The sequence below is a fragment of the Neofelis nebulosa genome, chromosome 1 (genome assembly GCF_028018385.1).
Source record: "Neofelis nebulosa isolate mNeoNeb1 chromosome 1, mNeoNeb1.pri, whole genome shotgun sequence".
Classification (NCBI taxonomy): Eukaryota; Metazoa; Chordata; class Mammalia; order Carnivora; family Felidae; genus Neofelis; species Neofelis nebulosa.
Genome location: NC_080782.1, coordinates 102,992,619 through 103,013,102, shown reverse-complemented (window position 1 = coordinate 103,013,102; position 20,484 = coordinate 102,992,619). Strand labels below are relative to the sequence as shown.

Genomic DNA, 20,484 nt, shown 5'->3' with positions numbered 1-20,484 from the left:
AGTTTAGTAATTCATATTGCTGGATGGCCAACATTCAGAAGGCCTTTTCTTCTCTGCTTTGTATCCCCAAATCCAGCCCAGCATGAGGCCTATGGTAGGTGTTCTATATATAAGTGTGTGTGTGAGTTTAATGATAACAGAATGAGTGCACGAGTACTCTCTTTGAAATTAACCACATCAGCACCATCAGCATTACATAAAGTCAAAAGTAAGATAGGGAATAATTTTCTCACGGAATAGCATAATAAAATTACCGTGCCTGGCAGTGTTCTCATCTTGGGCTCTGAAATATGCCACAAGTGCTAGAGTTTACTCTTCCTCAGGTAAGGCAGCTTCCTAGGTCTGTGTCCAAACAGATTTTCCAGTAAAGCGATATATGAACACATCCAAGATTCAGACCAAAAGACAATACTGCCTTAAGTATATAACAGCCTATAGGATCTTCAGAAAGAGACGAAGCAGTTTGTTCATGTTCATTTGCAGATAACTGAGGCAAAAACAGAACCTTGTTCCTAGCCCCCAGCCCTCAGCTCACAATATCAGAGACTCAGGCAAATCAAAGGCAGAGGCTGCCTTTAAGTTCCCATCACTGGACTCTGCTTTGTATTTTACCTCCCCACATTACTAAAGTGATGACAGAAAGGCTCCGCAGGCACTGTAAGAGATGTGAGGCATTTTGCAACTTTGTTGAACACTTGAAATAATTTCCAGATACTTGTTCTCCAAATGAGACAGACATTGTCCACCAAGATGCTGGGTGTCATGTTAGACAAGGTTGTGAGTTAGGAAGGAGGGGGAAGGATGCTTTCTGGTGTTAGGTCTAACCCAGGTGCTTCATAGGGAATTCAGGGGAGCAAGGCTGGACAAAGGGAACTAGAATCAGGACATGGGGGTTGTAGAAGTGTAGCTATCCTAAAGAGGAGCAGAGGAACAAGAGCCAGACGCCTTGGCTCTTCTCGTCTGGGGTGTTCATGGAATTGAGTTCATCTTCCTTTATGATCTAGCTGCTGCCCGAGAGTAGTTTTTCCTTCCTACCCTTTTTAAGCCAAACTGTTCAATGGGAAACATCAGGGACTAATGTCAAGGCCAAGAGGTCCCCACACAGATTGGAAGTTCTGGAACATTTCTAAGCAGTTTCCATTGTTCCATGCTCTGCTTGTCACTCCAACATCTCTGCAGTTGACTGAGACTCCCAGGAGAAGGGGCTACAGCTCCTTTCCTTACCCCGCCATGCTCAAACATCACCTCACTCCTCTACCCCAAAGGTGTTTAAGAATTCAGAGAATGTAACAAGAGCTCCTTAGATTAGGCAAGTGATTCTTTCCACAAATATTTACTGAGTACTTACCCTGACTCAGGTTTTTCTCTTCTTGGTGCTGGCAATGCAACAGCAAGCAAAACAAATCCCTGCACTCGTGGGGCTTATGATTTGTGGGGAGAGCCAGACAATAGCAAACACATATATAATATGTTAGATGGCAATAGGTACTGTGGACAAACTAGGGCAGAATAAGGCAAGACAAAAGGAGATGAAGGTGGGATGGGGCAGGGTGGTCAGGAAAGGCCCCTCTGATAAAGGACATTTGAGCAGAACCAAAAGGAAGTGGGAGAATAACCTGTGGGATATGTGGGGGGAGAATATTCTAGGCAGGGGAAATAGCAAATACAAAGGGCCAGGAGTCCAGGGTGAAGGTGGCTTGTTCGAGAAGCAGCAAGGAGGTCAGGATGCCTGGGACACGCTGAACACAGGAGGCTTTTGCAAACTTTCTACCCAGAGACAGATGGTGCGGCTTGGCCTGAGGCAGTAGTGGTAGAACTGGTTGGGACAGGGTCAGATTCATGAGATTTTGAGGGCAGAGCTGTCAAGATTTGCTAATAGATAGGAGAGTCGAGTATTAACAACTTGGAAGCAGTGGAAGGAAATTGAGAGCTTTTTATTTTATTCATTTTTTCTTTTTTAGGTGTATTAGTTTGAGATATCTTTTAGATATTCAAGTGGAAATGTAGAAAATGCAGTTGACTGTTGAGGTCTGGAATTTAGGGGAGATACTAATTTGGGCATCTGAGGTTGGGGAGATGAGGAGGCTTCAGCAGGGGATAACGAGGAGGAGCTGTCAGTGAGCAGGAATGAGAGAGGAGAGGGAGAGGTCTACTAGCACCAAGTGAGAAAATGTTGGAAGAAGGCGGTTGTGATGGGCTCTGTCCAAGCTTGAGGAGAGAGTAGGAGGAGGCCAGGGGAAGGGGCGATGCAGAGGTGAATAGTGACCCTGACTGGCGTTGTTGGTGGGGTACAGGGAGGGAACTCAAGAGAAGAGAGGGACTGATGCAGAAGCAGTGGGATAAGATTGGCTCTAAATGGAAATGGGAGATGGGGTAGAAGCTGGAAGTGACATGGGGCTAAAGGAGTGTTTCTTCATCATGGGAAGTAAAAGTATTAGTTTTTCTTTCATCTCGTGTTCCTTTAATTATTAATTACATGAGGAATACATGTTTCTCGTAGCCCCATTAGAGAATACAAAGAAGAAAACAGGAAGAATAAATGTATTGAAGAAGCCTCTGATCCTACCATGAAGCCCTGTAAGCTCGGTAAACATTTTGGTGTGTAACCTTCTGGACCTATGCAATGCTATGCAGTGCAAGCTGTTTAGTAACTTACTTTTTAAATTTCACAATATAATTTGAATACTTTTTTATGTTGGTGCACATTTCCATCATCTTTATTCAGTGTCTGCACAACATTCCATTTAATGGAATATACCTAGATTTGCTTAGCCAATCTCTTATTAAATATTTAAATTGTTTTCTTCTTTTAACTACTAAAAAAACTTCTTTGTACTTACATCTCTGTGTACCTGTCCAATAATTTCCTTAGAACTGCTAGGTCTATGAACGTTTTTAAAAGATATTTTATATATGGTAGATAATTCTAATGTCCTAACTGTAATGTCCTATATTTCCCAAGAGTATAAACAGTAATGTGATATCATGTTCTCCATGGCCCCTCTAGAACTGAAAATTAAAAGCCCTCAGGTTTTTTAATTCAGAAATTAAAATGGAACCAAAGATCAGAAGGTTTTAATAGTAGGAACGTTGAGGAAAAGAGAAACTTTGATATATTGGCATAAGGCTTTGAGTATAAAGCTTTTATACAAACAAAGATTGAAAAAAGTGTTCAGATTGGGGTGGCTGGGTGGCTCAGTCAGTTGAGCATCTGACTCTTGGTTTCAGCTCAGGTCATGATCTCATGGCTTTGTGGGCTTGAGCCCCACATCAGGCTCTCTGCTGGCAGCACAGAGCCTGCTTGGGATTCTCTCTCTCTCCCTTTCTCTCTGTCCCTCCCCCACTCATGCTGTCTCTATCTCTCTCAAGATAAATAAATAAACTTTAAAAAAAATTTCAGATCAGATATTTTGAAGATTATGAGAAAGTAAAACTTAGTTTGAGTAAAGTTTTATTAAAAGTTATCAAGTATGCTCTTTCTCTGTGTCTTGTCATCATAGAATTCAGTCTTGGCTGACTCATTTATAAGTAACTTTTCTATGAGCTGCTAACTGCCATTGCTTATGATTATATAACCTTGTTTTGAGATTATGGTGCTTGTTTTCTTTTTGTAGGAAATTTTATCGACTTGTACTTTTATTAAAACAAATCGATTTTTAATTTATTCAGCAACCGTATAATTGTTAACTCATGGAGTATGACTTCAGATGATTGACCTTGTATTAATAAACCCAGTCGGTGTAAAACTTGTTCTGATTCTCCTAGAAATAAGAAAAATGTCCCCCGTCTACATCATGTAGAAACTTCTAATGTCTGTCATTTCTTTGGCTTGCACTTGGACAGTGGCTTCTTATAGATGGGTTTCCAAAGGTGTGTGTGTGTGTGTGTGTGTGTGTGTGTGTGTGTGTGTGTGTAGGGGACAGGAAACTCATCTGTTATCATTTCCCACTGGTTACCTCAATATCACTGCACCTTTTCCCACATACTGCTGTTGTTGTGGACTGGCCCTCTGTTTGCTGGTGAGGCCACTCTAGACAGGTTTCAGCAGATCTGTGCCTTCACTAGAGCCTGGACATGAGTTCCCAGCTCTACTCTGAAGGCCAGCAGAGTCATTTGGCATCTGGTCTCTGCAGGTATCACATAGGTCCTGCAGGTCAGACCCTGCTCCATGACAACCCACAAGCCCTACCTCTCTCCTAGTATTCTGGAAACCAATGAACCCAATCAGACATACTCTCCTCTTTTATCTTTGAAACACAAAATACTTTCTCCATGCAGGACAATCCCCAGGCGCTTGAAAATAAGGGCTCTTTGGAGCTTCCTTCCTAGTACTGAAGATTTCCTTCTCTCTTAATCTCTCTCTCTCTTTCTCTTCGTGTGTGTGTGTGTGTGTGTGTGTGTGTGTGTGTGTGTGTGTGTGTGGCATTACTAAGGCATATAAAACCAATGTTAACTCCTATTTGTGGGGAGAAGGGGATAAAATCCCCTTTTGTCTCTTTCCAAAAGTCTAGAGTAAGGAGGAAAAAACAAAAAGGCAAAAATTAATATAACAATAACTCCTCTTGTTGCGTATTAATCCGTGCCAGATTCAAAATCAGGTCACATCTGGATTCCAAAATGGAAATAAATATGAGCCAGAAGAAAATAGTGGGGTGGTGGGGTGGGAGCATTTATGCTAATAGCAACTGCATTCCTAAGGGGAGAAGGCAGGGGCCTATTGCATGTCTAAATGCCCAAAGATCTAGACTCCTAGATTCTAAAAAGTGGAGGGAATCATTGAGACTTGAACTTCCCTTCTAATTAAGCAATCTCTTTCAGGATATCTCTTGCAAATGATGACCTTGTCTTGGACTACACGTGCACAGCAGGAAAGAGCCTGCTTCTTTTGGAGGTGGTTCATTCCATCCCTGGACAGTTCTAACAGCTTTTAAAGTTCTTCCTTATCTTAAATCAAAAACATTATATAGTTTGTCCTTTAGCCTTAGTTTTGCTTTTTAGGAGTAATGTGGGATAGGGCAGTGCAGCATTCAAACATTTAGAGCCAGCTTTTACACTCCCCCACCTGGTTCCTTGAGTTCCCCAATGTCCGCAGCTGGAGCTGCTGGCTTCCCCTCACTGCAGGTCAGTCAGGGTGATACACAAGTGCATGCCCCATTTAATCCTAGGAACCACCCTATTAGGTAGGTACTATTTTTATTCCCATTTTACAGGTGAGGAAATTGAGATCACATAGCTAGATCCTGCAGAGCTGGGATTTAAACCCAGGCATTCTGGCTCTACAGTTCACATGCTTCATCACTAAGCCAGTGGTCCTCAAACTTGAGCACACATTAGAATCACAGTGGGTCTGTCCACACATAGATTGCCAGATGTTTCTAATGAATTCAACAGGCCTTGACTTGGCCCAAGTATGTGCATTTCTAACAGGTACCTAGGTGATGTTGGTGCTGGTAGTCTGAAAACTACATTTTGAGGACCACTAGTTGGTGCTAACTAAATCTTACTCTTGATCTGCATTTTTGAGTTCTCTCATTTGTTGCCCACACGGCACCCCAATGCCTCAGGAACTGGACAGCTCTTTCTAAGTTCCAGAGTATGACTGGGCTCCCACTCTTTGCTCTGAGATAACCCTGATACTACCAGTTTTCCCGAATCTCTGCCTGTTGTCATCATCTTCAAGGTGTTCCTGTTCTCCATCTTCCTTCCTGAGCCTCCAGCTGCTAGAAATCTCTGCAATTGCAGCCACTCGATGGTGGGTTTATCTTGTCTGTGGACTCCGCTCTGTCCTGTCTGAATACTGACCAAGCTGTGGCTATGAGAGCCATCATCCCTTAAATCTTCTCTGACCTAGAACAATCAACATGGGCCACATGTTCGCAGGTAACATGGTCTTCAAATCTGTCACTGTTCAGCTGACCCTCCTCTGACCTCTCTCTAGGCCATCAATACTCATTTAGTGCACAGAGCTTAAAACTAGACATGGTGCTCCGTATGAGGTCTGGCCACAATTCACTGGCACCATCACTTCATTTCTTTCTGACTTTTATATTCTATTAATACTGCCTGTGATTGCATCAGTTTACCCTTGTGGCACATACTGACTTTGGACCCAAGACTTCTGAATATTTTCAACTAAACCATTCTCAGACCCATCTTCCCTCCATTTTATGTTTCTATAAAATCTTCTTACTTTAACAGAGGGCTTTTCAGTTACTCATGTTAACTTTCATCTGGTGTGTTTTTATATTGTTCCAGTCAATGGATTGTTTTTTCTTTTTGAAATAAATCTCTATTATTTTTTCCTTAGTTTGAAAGGAATACTTCTTCATTACCAAAAAAAGTCATAAGATATAAACAAAAATAAGAATATTAAAAATTTTATTATGCTACTCACCCAAAGTTAATCATTATGAATACCTTGGTGCATATCTGTCCACACCCTTGATAAACATCTTTCCAAAATGTCCATACATTTCTGTACATAAATGATCCATAGAGATTATTTTTAGACTCACTATAAATCCAGTATATTTTGTATTCCTTCTAGTTCTGTCAGCCACAAAGTGACTTATGTGCTTCGTTGATAAAATGTTGTGTAGGATGAGCAAGAACAGGTTCCTGCCACGTAGCCCCAGATTCTGCCCTCCAGAAGGCTACTGATTCATCATTCAAAATTCATTGGATAGCAGTTTTTAGCCAGTTGGAAATCCACATGTTAGTGTCCTTTAGTCCAGTTCTCCATCTTATAATGATAAATAGCATGAGAGGCTTCACCTGTTTAAGTTGTGATGAACATTGTACTACCTGCAAATGTAATCTGTCTGGTAATTCCTAAATAACCAGGGTTCACATTAAGTTGACAATGGTAGTTTCCAAAGCCCAAATTATACTACTCTCCCTCCTTTCAGGAATATAGTCATTTTTCCATTTCCAATTTTTCAAGCACCTTTTCCATTCTTTTTGATTTTCCAAAAATTACTGTCAGTAATTCTGTAATTTCTTTGGTTGGTTCTCTCAACACCTTGGGAGAGAATTCATCCAGGTCTGAAGAATGAAGTCTTCAACAGAGGCTTTCTGTTCCCTTACTATCTCAGCTCCTATCTTGGACTTCAATCACCTGTTAACCATTGTTTGTTCCACACTTTCAGCTTTGAAGATCTTTCACTTTCATAGAGAAGATGGAAGCAAGAGTTGTGAGGAAGTTCTCCACTCCCCAAACCCCTTCACCACCATCATTTGTTAGAACATCAGACTCAGTACACTGTTCCGGTCATGTTGCTCTGGTCATATCCAACAAAAGACCCTTTTGATGCCTCCTGATTTTTTCCATTGTTTGATTCATTTTTTTTTCTTGGCTCCAGCCTTCCAGCTATAATTCTAACTCTTTTATACCAACCTTTCTTTTTCCCCTTAGTAATATACTATTCTCTGACCCTCTCTCTCTCTCTCTCTGTGTGTGTGTGTGTGTGTGTGTGTGTGTGCGTGTGATCTTTCACAATCATATTTCATTGAAGTGGCCCATTATGCACTCATTTGCTTCCTTACATTCCTCTCTCTTTTCTTTTGTACAAGGTCATTTTTTAAAATCATATTTTCAGATTTGTTGTTTTGGTAGAGTCATAAGCCACTTACGTATAGATTTGGAGCTATATCAACATACCTGTCTCTTCTTTGAGTTTTTGAAATATCACATAGATGCCTTACTATTCCCTCTATTTTACTCTGGGTTACCACAAAGATGATATGGAGAGTCATATTCAATAAGGAGTATATGGATGTCAGACTTAACACGGCTATTAGCTTAGTAGCTGTAGAAATAGATGGTGGCTAAGTTAAACAAAAATGGAACTTGTTGGGAGAGTTGAAGGTTGAAAATGATGAGAAGATTTGGAACCAGGCTGTGAAACAGACAGAACCAAGGTGGTTCCAAGAGTTCACTCAGCAGGAATTATTCTCTCCGTGTGTCAATCTACTTAAGACCAAAAATTTTAGGAGAGACAGTGTATCTGACTGGCCTAACTATGTCTGACACCTATCTCTTAGCTAGGAGCAGGCAGGAAACCCTGACTGACATATGCAATAAGACTGTACTCAGTTGTGGGGGATGGGGGGGATGTAATCACTCCATAGGGAATCAGGATGCATTTACCTGTAGTGGGATGAATAGAACTCTCGAGAACAGCAAATGCCCACTAGTTACTATTTCCCAAGGTGGACCTCACTTCTGCTTTACCAATACATTCTACCTTTTTTTCTTAGAATTAAGCATTAGTCAGTATTGGCTTTACTGATCCATCTGCTTCTGAAAAAAAAAATGGTGTTGTTAACAAGGGGTATTAGGAATTTATGAGATGCTCTGCTTTTAGCAGCAGAAGACTTCCCACAGGTATCTGAACAGTGTAAGTCTCAGGAATACCGGTAATCTCTGTGCCAATTTTAATAATACCTCTGAGATTCTATTTACCTTGTGATCCCAAATCTTTTAGAAGAGTTATGCACAAACAAATGCATTTATCTCATATTAAAATATTGAATTACTCAAACAATCATGTTTTGAGCTTATCGGACATTGGGAATCATAAATATTGTTCCTGAACCTTTCCCATTATTTCTTTTTGAAAATTATGAGCTATCTCCTCAATAACGTTAATAACTCCTCCATGAGAGTGCTGACTCTGGACTTCCTGCTACTCTGTTTCATCTTTCTTACTCATACCTAGTATACCATTTATAATATTTGATATTATAGTTTTTCTTAGACTTTTCCTCCATTCCCATCATTTCAGGAATGTAATTTGTCTTTATCCTATTAAATGTGTTCCTTCAAAGCTCCACAAGTGGTCCTCAACTTTTGCCAGGAATTTATGCCAGCCATGTTGCTAGCTGGTCATTTCTCAGGACCATCTTCCTTTAAAGACAGAATCTTCAACAAGGAGGGATAAAAAAATTATTGTGATGCCTATCTAGAATCAGAGATATGATGAGGCCCCTGGGTGGCTCAGGTCATGATCTCGTGGTTCATGGGTTTGAGCCCTGCTTTGGGCTCTGTACTGACATCTCAGAGCTTGGAGTCTGCTTCAGATTCTGTCTCTCTCTCTCTTTCTCCCTCTCACACCTGCGTGCTCTTTCTGCCCTTCCTCTGCTCACGCTCTGTCTCTCTCTCTCAAGAATAAATAAACATTAAAAAAAATTTAGAATCAGACATATGAATGTTTCTTCTAATTCTACCATTTGCTCCCATGTGGTAGTTGACTGAAGGGAGACTTCCCTTGTCAAACATTGTTCAAAACAGACAACTCGGTTCTAACGGGACCAGGACAGGCTAGGTACAGTCATCTCCTTATCCCTCACTGTGGCTAAGCTCCACAAAGCACACCTTCCACATAGCAAATTGTTGGACATATGGATGTTGGAGGAGTAAAAGCAATTCTTAGAACCATTGATTCAAAGACAAAGTCTTTGGAGGTGGTGATAGTGGTTGGAAATACAAGATTAAGGAGAAACATGGTAAATAGAAAAGAACAAAATTCCTGATGTTTTTCTGTAAATGAAGTTTCTCCTATTATCCTGGAGATCTCCCCTGCTTAACAAATCAGAGTGACAGTAGAACTGGGAGATTATTTTTTAAAACTTCTGACTTCCAGGGACTATATTTGAAATTAAAGCAGGACACACAAATAATCCTAAATATCATACACAGGTGTTATCAACCCCCAAAAGGCTTGGAGTTATCAACACCAAAAAGACTTACAGAAGTTGGTGACTCTTAAACCACAGCTACCTCGAGGAGTTGAGAGCCCCATTCGAAGTTTACACTGGAACCTGTCAATGGGATGCCCTTTTAGTTTCAGAGACATACTCATCTGGAAATTTGAAACTTCCCCATGACTCAGTTTCCCTTCCTTTCACCTGTCTTTAATGAAGTGACAATATTTGACAATGGCCAAGCAAGCAGCCACGGATGGTTCCCAGGCTCTGGCACTTACTAGGCAAAGGAGTTTCTGGGGTACTTGCATGTGAGGGAGCTGATGACAGAATAACATCTGTATAAGAGAATGCTAAGAGTCAAACAGGGGAAGTCAGGTTCATGGTCCAGGGATTCAAGAACAGAAGAAAAGAGGAGAAAAGGCGAGAGGAAGGAAAGGTCATTTTGCCCTGTGTGAGACCGGGAAACGAGCTCTCTCATATGACTGACTGACTCCCTAGGGTGTGGGTAGGGCAGCCTGGGTTGAAGGCACTGTATAGAGTGAATAAGAGGCCCCGGTTTTACACAAACATCCTTCATTCTCTTAACCTACTGGCAAAGTACAAATCTAGAGACTTTCTCCCAGAATGCTCCCCTCAGTGATTAGAAGCTGAAAAGGCAGAGGGATGGTTTGTTGTACAGTGTATCTAAACCAGCAGCCACTCCTGAATGTCCATGTGGGATGGTCTTGGGAATGAAAATGTTGTCGGTAGAAGGGGCTAGGAGGCCTAACTGAAGCTAGATTTAGTTGGATTGCACATTTATTTGGGGGCAGCTCTGAAGTTGATGGAAATGGGGGCGGTGGCTGTGGAAAGGCGAGACTCCTCAAACCACTTCTTGGCACCATTTCCTTCCACAACTAAATTAGTTTACTGATGATTAAGGCATATTGTGAAAGATGCAGAGAAGGGTGGGGAAGATGTTTGCAGGGGCTGTGATGGTGGTGGAGGACAGAGCACATAAAGATACGGCCTGACTCCAGCAATTTAATATATACCAGTGATTGCAAGGGAATACAATTCAGAGTTCCAGGCTGTATTCCCATTTCATCCATGCAAATAGGGAAATAATGAAAAGAAGGGTGAAGGAAAAAGATGTAATAGGAATGAGATTATTTAGCTCCATCAAGGAAAAGGGAGCAAAAGCATTAATCTCTAAGTTTAAAAAGGATACTTGGTAAATAATAAGCATATATTCTCCATGCCCAGAGTAGACATAACGAAAGAAAACGGACCACAGCCACAGCCAGAGGGGACATTGATCTGGGTAGTAGAATTTTCTCCTCACTAGGTCTCTGGAACAGAAAAGATGCCCTTGTTCTGATATGGCTTAGTTGTAGCCCCACCCCTCAGCACTGTTCTCACTGCCTCAGGCGTGATAAGCACAGACCGTCTTTTCAACTAGATGCGCCCTGCCCCAGACTCTGCCCGACATGTTGACCATAACTGACATGCGGACCACAAACTCATGAGAGGACCATCAGCCAGAATAACCCAGATTAGCTGCTCCTGAATTCTAGACTTAGAAGATGATAATGCTTATTGTTGCTTTGAGCTGCGAAGTTTGGGAATAATTCATTACGGTAAATAACCAATATTTTAACAACCTGAGGAACAGAAAGGGCAGAGCCAAGTTTGGGCCTAGGGAGCAGTTGAGCTGTGATCACCTCAGTCAACCTTATGAGAGTTTCTGAAGCTGGCATGACCCTTTAGAGTCATATGTATTCACACAGATCAAAATGTAGAACTACACCCTAGAGTTGGAATTGCTGATAGCCAGGCTTCTCATTCGTTGGCGGGCACTGATCTGTAGTTGCTTGGCCCTTTATGCTCTCTCTATCTCTCTACCCCTGGTTCTCACCTAAATGCCGGAACCTCTCTCCCCTATATACTGCCTGGAGATCCTACTGCACTCCTCACACAAAGGGCACTTTATGTGACCTTGGAGAACATACCTGAAAACATTATGGGTGAGTTATATCAAGACATTAATAGAGACCTATCTCAACAAGTCCCCCACCATGTCCTGCACAGACTCTCAGGTTAATACAAGGTTCTCAAACACTTATTGTGATGGGACACTGTGAGAGACTCAAAAGAACTAAGACTCAGTCTTTACTCTTCAGGAACTGAAAATCAAGTCTACCCGCTAACTGGGACCCACAGGAGCTGAATCCAATCAGCTAGTTTTTCTTCCTCACTGATACAGCTCTAGTTACCAGGGGAAGGAACTGTCTGAGGTCACTGAAGCTGTGAAGACACTCTTTAGTAGTCTTCCCTCCCTCCCACCACTGCCCTGTCTCCTTCCTTCCCTTTCTCCCACCCCCCACCCCCAACACAGTTTGTGATAAAGGAGAATTACGCCATTATGAACAGAAGGTATTGGCTGAATGACTTGGGTTTCCCATTATCTTCATTTAATTCTTTAATCCAGAGTGGGTGTTTTCATTTGTTTTGTTAAAATGCACGTATGTATTGCCATACATCTAGTACTTCAGTGGCTTTCAAACTATTTTGACAATGACCAATAGTAAGAAGAAACATTTACCTTGTAATCCATCCAAGTATCCATCTATCTATATATATCTTTCTTTAAAAATATCACCAAAAGCATGTGGCCCTATATGCGCAATATTCTGGAATAGATCTTTTCTATTCTAGTCTATTTCTTTTTGTAAAAATACTGGTCTTAACCCACTTGATTCCATGAACCATTAATGGGTCGCGACCTGTAGTTTGAAAAACACTGCTGTCTTTGGCCATACCACAGGCCTGGCCTCAAATTCAGGTGTTGGCCTTGTGTAATACAAACCTTAAAAGCCAGTGCTGTCTGCTTGCTAAATTGTTCTCCCTTTAGAAGTTAAAAGTTATCCTCGCTAAATGTACTGGAAGCAACATAAATCTGAGACTTTCTCAGAAGTTGGCATTAATGGGCTGTAATTTGGTGCCAGCGCTGGGAATATCAGTAAGTGCACCTGGCTCTGTCATTCTGCTTGATTGTCTGTCACAGTTGGGGAGGTACTTTCCCTCCAGATGCCCTTTGATGCAGCTCCCTTGAAAAGAATGCAAATTCTAGTCAACTCTGGCCAAGACTCCGATGGCCCTGGAGCTGATTGGATTACATGGCAAAGAGGCATGTGTGTCTGTCACTGGGAAGAGTGATGTGTTGTATGGGGAAACCAGGGGAGAAGGCAAGGAAAGGAGGGCAGGTATGGGAGAATTCTCCCTAACCTTATGCCAGCACTCCCAAAGCAGTAGTAATGATCCCACATTTGTGTTCAGTTCAGTGGCGGAGGATGGGGGAGAGAAGCCGACACGATCTGCAAACTGTGTGTCAGGCCCTTCTGTGGGCACATTTCCATATGGTCACTGTAGTAAGGAGCTGACGTGTATCAAGTGCTTATTTTGCTTTAGGCGTTTATGTGCATTATCCCGTTTTAATCTCACAATTCTTCGAGGCGGAGGCTATGTGAATCTCAGTTCTGTAGGTGAGAAAACTGCAGCTTAGGGAGGGAGAATAATTTCCCCTAGGTGACACTGCCAGTATAAGAGGGAACCATGACTGGATCCCAGAGCTTCCCAAGCCCGGAGCTTGTGCTTGTCACCACCACTCTACATTGTCTCCATCGGGTAGATAGGAAACTGGCTCAGAAAGGTTGTGTCTAAGGTCACACAGCTAACAGGTGGCAGAGCCAGGATTCATGTGGAGTCTGTACTGACACCATGTTCTTTGACTAGAACCACTCAGCGCTGCCATATCCCAAGCCCACAATGACCTGGAGTAATTGAAGGGGAAATGTGGTTCTTCCAGGAATGTCAGCTTGAATAGGGAAGAGTGAAATAATCACAGGGCTGCTATTGAGAGACGTGTACTCTAGTGTGGATTCTCTACAAGCTTACTGGGGATGGAGGGTGAGGAGGGCAATGTCTCAGATAAATCATCCTGCATCTTCAGACAACTAACAGTAATAATTCAATCTCCTGGACACGTCTGAGCTCCCTAAGGATCAGACTTAAAGATGGGAAGGCTTTGAAAATTTTTTAGTTTGGTAGAAAGACTCGACTCTTAAAATTCCTTCTTAAACCATGCACCTTATGAGAGGCCAAGAGAAATGTTATATTCTTCATTGCTTAGATAAAGAGAAACAAACTCCTGGAGGGCAGGACCATGCTGCATGGTACTTCTACTTAGCACTCAAGTCTTTCTCCACTGTTACCTTGTAAAGCCCCAGAAAAGAAATTTCTAGTGCCAGGGAAGATATTTAAAATTGGGGTGGACGGAGGGAAGTGGCAACCCCTACCAATACCACTGAAGGCATGTAAGCGACAATTGTAATAGTTGTTAATATTATCTATATATGTGTATAATATTATATATAATGAATTAATATTACATATAATTAATTAACATAAGTAGAATTCTAGAATCATTATCTCAACAGGAACTTAATTATTCTGCTTATAATTTGGAAACTTTCCATATATTGGATGTATTGTTGTTTATTAGGGTCCTCATATCCATGCCCTTTATATATAATGGCCTCACAAGCTTATTTAGGACAGTGACTGTGTCTGTAATGCTCATTCTGGTGAGCACAGTGGCTGCCACATAGCAGGTGCTCAATAAATATTCACCGAATGATTGAAGTTGTTGATATCCTCCCCCTTTTTTAGTTCAAATGGGAAAATAATGGTTGACAAATACCACAGACCCATTTTTAATTTAAGAGTGAGGATCAAGGTTTTGATGAACGAACACTGTTCCATAGTCTTACAGGCTCAGTGGAGGCTTTTATCACTAAACTTAACTGACATTAGTACTAAACTAGCCACATTGGTTCTTGCTCTCCAAACAAACAAATGTCTCATAGAGGTTTTTTGGTTTGGGGGAAGTTTTTACAGTTTAAAATTTGCAACCCTGGACAAGAATATAGTTCCCAGCAACTTGCATCGTGGCTGGATGTATGTTCCTCCCACTCCTGCTGTGTGCGTGTGCGTCACCACCCTCCCTGCCCCCACCCAAATGGAAGATGCATTTCTCCCTACTGTTTACAGACAAGTCCCAGGAAAGACCAACCTCAGTCTCTTTGGTACAAGTTTTACAAGGGCCACCCAAGGGTACAGCCAGCTGACTCTAGCTGTTAGGACATCTGACAACTCAGGGTCAAGGGAAAATAGGATCTGAGGCCAAAAAAGAAAATAGACTGGTAAACTGGAGTAAAACAACTGGAATAAAGACTTCCTTTCAAAATTCAAACAGAGTCCTCACCCTTTGAAGGATAGGAGGTACAAAACAATGGCAAGACAACAGGAATAAAAGCCACATAAATCACTGGGCTTTTCAGTTTCTATTTACAAAGAAAAAGCTCCGGGTCATCCTTTATTTTCTGTGTTTATATTCATGAGAAAGAAAAAAAAAAAAACAAGGAGACTATAAAACTGAATATGGATCTCAGCATTACCAGCTGAACAGATGAAGGAATTTAAATGTGTTAATTTAAAAATTATGATCACAATGAAATACTGCTTCATACTCATTAGAATGACTGTTATCCAAAAAATGGAAAATAACTAGTGTTGGAGAGGATGTGGAGAAATTGGAACCTTTGTGCATTGCTGATGGGAATGTAAACTGGTGCAGCTATTGTGGAAAACAGTCTGTCAGTCCCTCAAAAAGTTAAACATAGAATTAGCATATGACCCAGCAATTCCACCTTTAAGTGTATACCCCAAAGAATTAAAAGTAGGGACTCAGGTAGATCTTTCCACCCACTGTTCCTGGCAGCATTGTTCTCAATAGCCAAAAGGTAAAAACAACACAGCTAACTGCTCATTACAAGACAGGTGAATGGATAAATGAAATGTGGTCTATTCTATACGTTCAATGGAATACTATTTAGCCTTAAAAAGGAATGAAGTTTTGACACATGCTACAAAATGGACGAACCTTGAAAATATTAATGCTGCATAAAATAAGCCAGACACAAAGGGCAAATATTGTATAATTCCACTTATATGATGGCATCTAGAGTAGTCAAATTCATGGATCCAGAAAGCAGAATGTAGGTTACCAGGGGCTAGGAGTATGGACAGTGGAGAGTTAGTGTTTAGTGGGTACAGAGCTTCTGTATGAAACATTTCTGGAAATAGATAAGTGGTGATAGGTATGAATGAACTTCATGCCACTGAATTACACACTTTAAAATCATTAAAATGGTCATGTCTATGTTATGTATATTTTATCACAATAAAAAGAATATGTCGTCAAACCTGTGAACCGATTCATTACACTTGCAGTGTCATATCAATGTTACCACCAGCTCCTACCACCTCCCAGTGAATAGGGCTTGCATAGCACAGAGGCAGAGGAAGTGGGAGCTGCCAGTGTTCACCAGCTGCTCAGCTGGCCTTGAACCGCTCTCCTCCACCAGGAACCAGGGGAGATGGGAGCTGCTGCTTGGCTTCCAAGTCCCCTGGAATAGCACAGGCTGTGGGGAAAGGAGGCGTTGCACTCACCAGCTGCCCCACCCCATTCCTCCTTACCAAGCAGGGGCTTGGTGGGGGGACCCCTTTCTGGCCACCCACCTGTAGGTTTGCACAGAGCTAGGGAAATGGGAATTGCTGTTTGGCCGTCAAGGTTACCTCAGCCTGCCACAACATGGATCTGGGTAGGTGGGATGGGTGCAGCCAGCCTTCCGCTGTTCCTACTGAGTTCCTGTAGGTTTTGATGAAAAACTATTTCGTAAATTGTTGTCAGCCCTTTTATCAATCTCCAGAGATTTTGTATGATTGTCTTTGCTAATTTTTACTAGCTTAATACATGTCTCTCCAGGGATGAGGTTTCACTGGGATCCCTGCACCACCATTCTGGAAGCCGCGCCTTCTCTGTAGAGCTTCAACTAACCATAATGGAAACATACATATTTTCGAACAGCAGCATTTTGTATAGGTCACTTTGAAGGATCTTCCTTCGTGTGTCAGTCTTCTACCTTTCTTACAGTATCCCAAGGAGAAACAGAGACAGTGGTCACATCCAATCTCAGGTTTGTCTAAAAACTTGGAGATGATGTGGTGGTGGCCAAGCCCTTTGCTCAGAGAGCTAACAGTCTGAATAAGAAGCATGATTTGATTAGATAAACCTGAGATCAAAAGTGAAGTGTCCCTGCAGGAAGGTAAGGGGATTAACAGTGTGGAGGCATGCAGAGCTTTTGGAAAGACAAGCCCTTTGAAATCCACACAATCATCTGCGTCTCAGATAGGGGCTTTGGGTGACTTCTGAGGGGATTAGACCCTGTCCGTGGTGTTTGCTTCATAGAGATGCATCATTATTCTCAATGATGTTTATTGAATGTCCCCTCAGAGGCTGGCATTGTAATTATCCGTTTCTAAGTCTCTGCATAGCCTCGCTTTGATTTTGCTTTTTTTTTTTTTCCTTTAAAGACTTTCCTATTGCTGGGGATTTAATATTTCTCTTATTTTCTGTTGGTTTTTAAGGAGAAGAGGCAGTTGACTCAATGCTCTGTATATACAGTCTTGTAAAGCCGCAGCTGAAGATTTTAAGTATTATCCTGCTTCGGATAACCTGCCACTGTACAAGAAGCTGTTTTCTTTGCTAGACTTGCTACAGGTTGGAAGGGAAGCTGTCCTTCAACAGTGGCAAATGACACAGCTATCATTTCTGCAGGTCCAGAATGATTAATAGGTTTGCCTCATCCATCCCCTCTTCTGACAAGGTTGGAGAACAGTTTCATTATTACTACTTTCTGGAAGAAGAAACAAAATTATTTGCCAGCATGCTTAAAATGATGAATTGCTAAAATGAAAGAAGTATCTTTATAATCCTTTTAGATGTCTCTTAATGTAGCTCTTCATTTTCCTTCCAAAGACCATTTGTTTATTAAGATCTGCCGTGTGAAAACTCGCAATGCGTATTTCAAACATCAGTTTAAAATGATTCTTCAGGTGCAATGCCAGTAACTTTAATAGCCCCCTTTGCAATGCTTCTGTGATCTCCCCGGCACGTCCTTCGAAGCTCCCTCCTGTCTCCCCTTCCCTACCCAAGTGCATTCTGAATAACAAAGAGTTTCTGGCTGGACTTACTGTTTGGGTCAAGTTCAGAGAGTGTCCTTGTGTTTCTTTCATCATCTAATAAAGATGGGGGGCGGTGTGGGCAGTGGTCAGGGAAAGCACGTCGTGGAGAGGAAAGGCAAATGGAGATTTTTGATTCAAAGACTGTGGCCCCATCACTTTCTCTTACATAAAAATTGTATTCATCCCACACTTCCTACTGCAAATCACTCTGGTACGACGTGACAATGCAGCAGATACCCAAGGACTTTTCCCACATCACACTACAAACACAGTCACCCTCTCTGGGGAACCTAAGAGAAACTTTTGGGCTTCCACTTCCCCTCCATTTGTTTGAAGGATCAAGAGAACACAGTTCCATTTTCAACAAAAATTAAAAAGGAAAATCATGAAAAGAGCCAGCCTCCTCTTTTTTTCTCTCTCTTAATATATTGTTGCATCCAGGGAAGAGGAAGCGGTGAGCGCCACTGATACTGGGTCCCCAGGGACCCTATAAGGGTCACTCCCCAGCTCTCAAATGAGCATGTCTTCCTCCACTTGCACAGCAAGTTTGTAATGGGACCGGAAGTTACTTTTGGCTCAGCTCTGCTGTGCAAAAATATGAAATGCCATGGTGCTTCAGAGATTCAGGCTGTGTTCACACCTGGGTTTTCGTAGGGAAGATAGTTTTCAGTTTTAAGGCTTTAGAGATTTGAAAAGCCATTAGCCATATTCCTGCCAGCCTCCATAGGCCTTGATAAGATGTGTGTGTTCCTTAAGGACAGGAGCAAATTCCTTCCACACATTTTTGTTTTTTATTTCTTCTTTAGGTACTGTCGGTGGTGCCAATGGGCCAGTTCAGTTTGGGACTTAAAATATGACAACATCTCATTTATTCTGCATTGTTGCAAAGTAATGTGTGCACTGGATAAAAATGGTCAGATGACTGAACTGTCACTCTTCGAAGAATTTAAAATGAAATGTATTTGGAGTGCATTTAGTTAATAAATAGGTAGAGATGATTAACCTGTTCTTTGACCATGCAAGTTCATTATTATTAACATGCGTTTACTGGCTGCATCAGAGGTGTCCTCGGGGCCTATAGGGATGAAAAAGACTTTCTGCAGCCTCACTTATGGTCTTGGAGTCTTTCCTTGGTTTTCTGATTTCTAACTGTGTGCTCATTTGTCCTCACTTCTGCCATTCCTTCCCAGGATCTGTGTCTGACAAGCTTCATTGTCGTCTTTGGTCCCAACTACTTCACCAGCAACTGTAACCCAGAACAAAACTGAGAGAAACCAGATTGCTTAATTCTACATACATTACTTGGTAAATATGCTCTCTTGTCAAATGAGTAAAAAGCATGGGTTTTATGGTAGCTCTGAAACTCTGATTCATCCCTTCTATCATTATGTGAGGAGATGGGCTTTATAGTAAGTGGCATTTTGTGCTTAGAAAAATACATATTTTTGTTACTATTATAATTAGCCTTCAACAGAACAAGTCACTTGGACCCCCAAAACAGATTTTGAACCGCCCACTTTAACTCTTCCTTGCTACCTCCTTAATCAAGACCAATGTTATCTCTCACAGACTATTAAAACTGCCTCCTACAGGTCTCCCAATATTATTCTGGCTTCCTTCCAACCCATCCTCCACACTTTAGTCAAAATGAGCTTTGGAACATGTTAATCTCATTATCTTGCCCTCATTGCCCAGTGGCTTTCCATGTCAACCTCGCCCTACATCACTCTCCCTCTCCTGCTGTGTGCTGCCCACACCATCTTCTCTCTTTGGCTGTGTTCTCTATACCACAGTCCTTTGTGCATGCTGTCTTCTCTGTCTGGAATGCTCTTCTCCCAGTTTTCCCCATGGTTGGCTCCTGATGTCCTTAAGTTCTCAAATTAAATATAAGTTTTTCAGACAGACAATTCCTAACCACTGTAATTAAAGTAGGTATTCCCAATTATTCTCCATCTAGGGTGGATAGACATATGGGAGTGAACACAAGTATGAAAATCTTTGTATCTTTGTATCACATATTAACATCCATTGGGTCACATGCACCACGAAAGAGACATTTAAAAATCAGGCAGACAATGACTTTGCCAGTTGACTTCAGCCCTCTGTCAACAGCCACTCCAGTGCTAAAACAAAAAACATATGAATGAAGTGGCCACAGTAACAGATATGGAGGCTATACATGGGCCCAACAGCATGAAGTACATTTGCCAAGGCTGATCTAACTCCTATCACTGCTGAATATCCAACATGCCAGCAACAGAGGCTGGTGCTGAGCTTCCAATATGGCATCATTGCTCATGAAGATCAATCAATCACTTAGTGAGAAGTTGACTATATTGAATCCTTTTCATCTTGAAGAGCGAGTGGTCTTTTGGTCATAGGAATGGACACATACTTCCAAGGGTAGAAAAAGGAGTTGGTCCCACCTGTCTGCACTGACAGTGACCACTGTTCTACTTTTCATCCCTGTAACTCTGCATTCTGCAGGGTTAGAATTCTCATCCTCAGAAAGGGATACACTTTCACTCGGGGACATAGGAAGATTATCCATTGAATTATAAGCTACAGCTGCCATGTGGGCATTTTTTGCTCCTTGTCTTCAGGGACCAGCAGACAAGGAAAAGAGTCCCCATTCTGGCACAGGTAATC

At 41.8% G+C, this 20,484-nt stretch overlaps 1 protein-coding gene across 3 annotated transcripts in view; it reads left to right on the top strand.

Moving 5' to 3' along the window:
• PTCD2 (pentatricopeptide repeat domain 2) overlaps positions 1-20,484 on the top strand; it is a 117,280-nt gene that overhangs the window by 89,938 nt on the left and 6,858 nt on the right. The window contains exon 13 of one of the 3 annotated variants that reach the window (XR_009261828.1): positions 19,026-19,114. Coding sequence is in view for 1 of the 3 variants with exons in the window: in XM_058730067.1 (XP_058586050.1) it covers positions 19,026-19,103 (78 nt within the window). In the remaining 2 variants the exon portion in view is untranslated. Of the gene's footprint in view, positions 1-19,025; positions 19,141-20,484 lie in introns of those variants that run through there. The other 2 variants (XR_009261832.1, XM_058730067.1) reach the window with 2 other exon arrangements.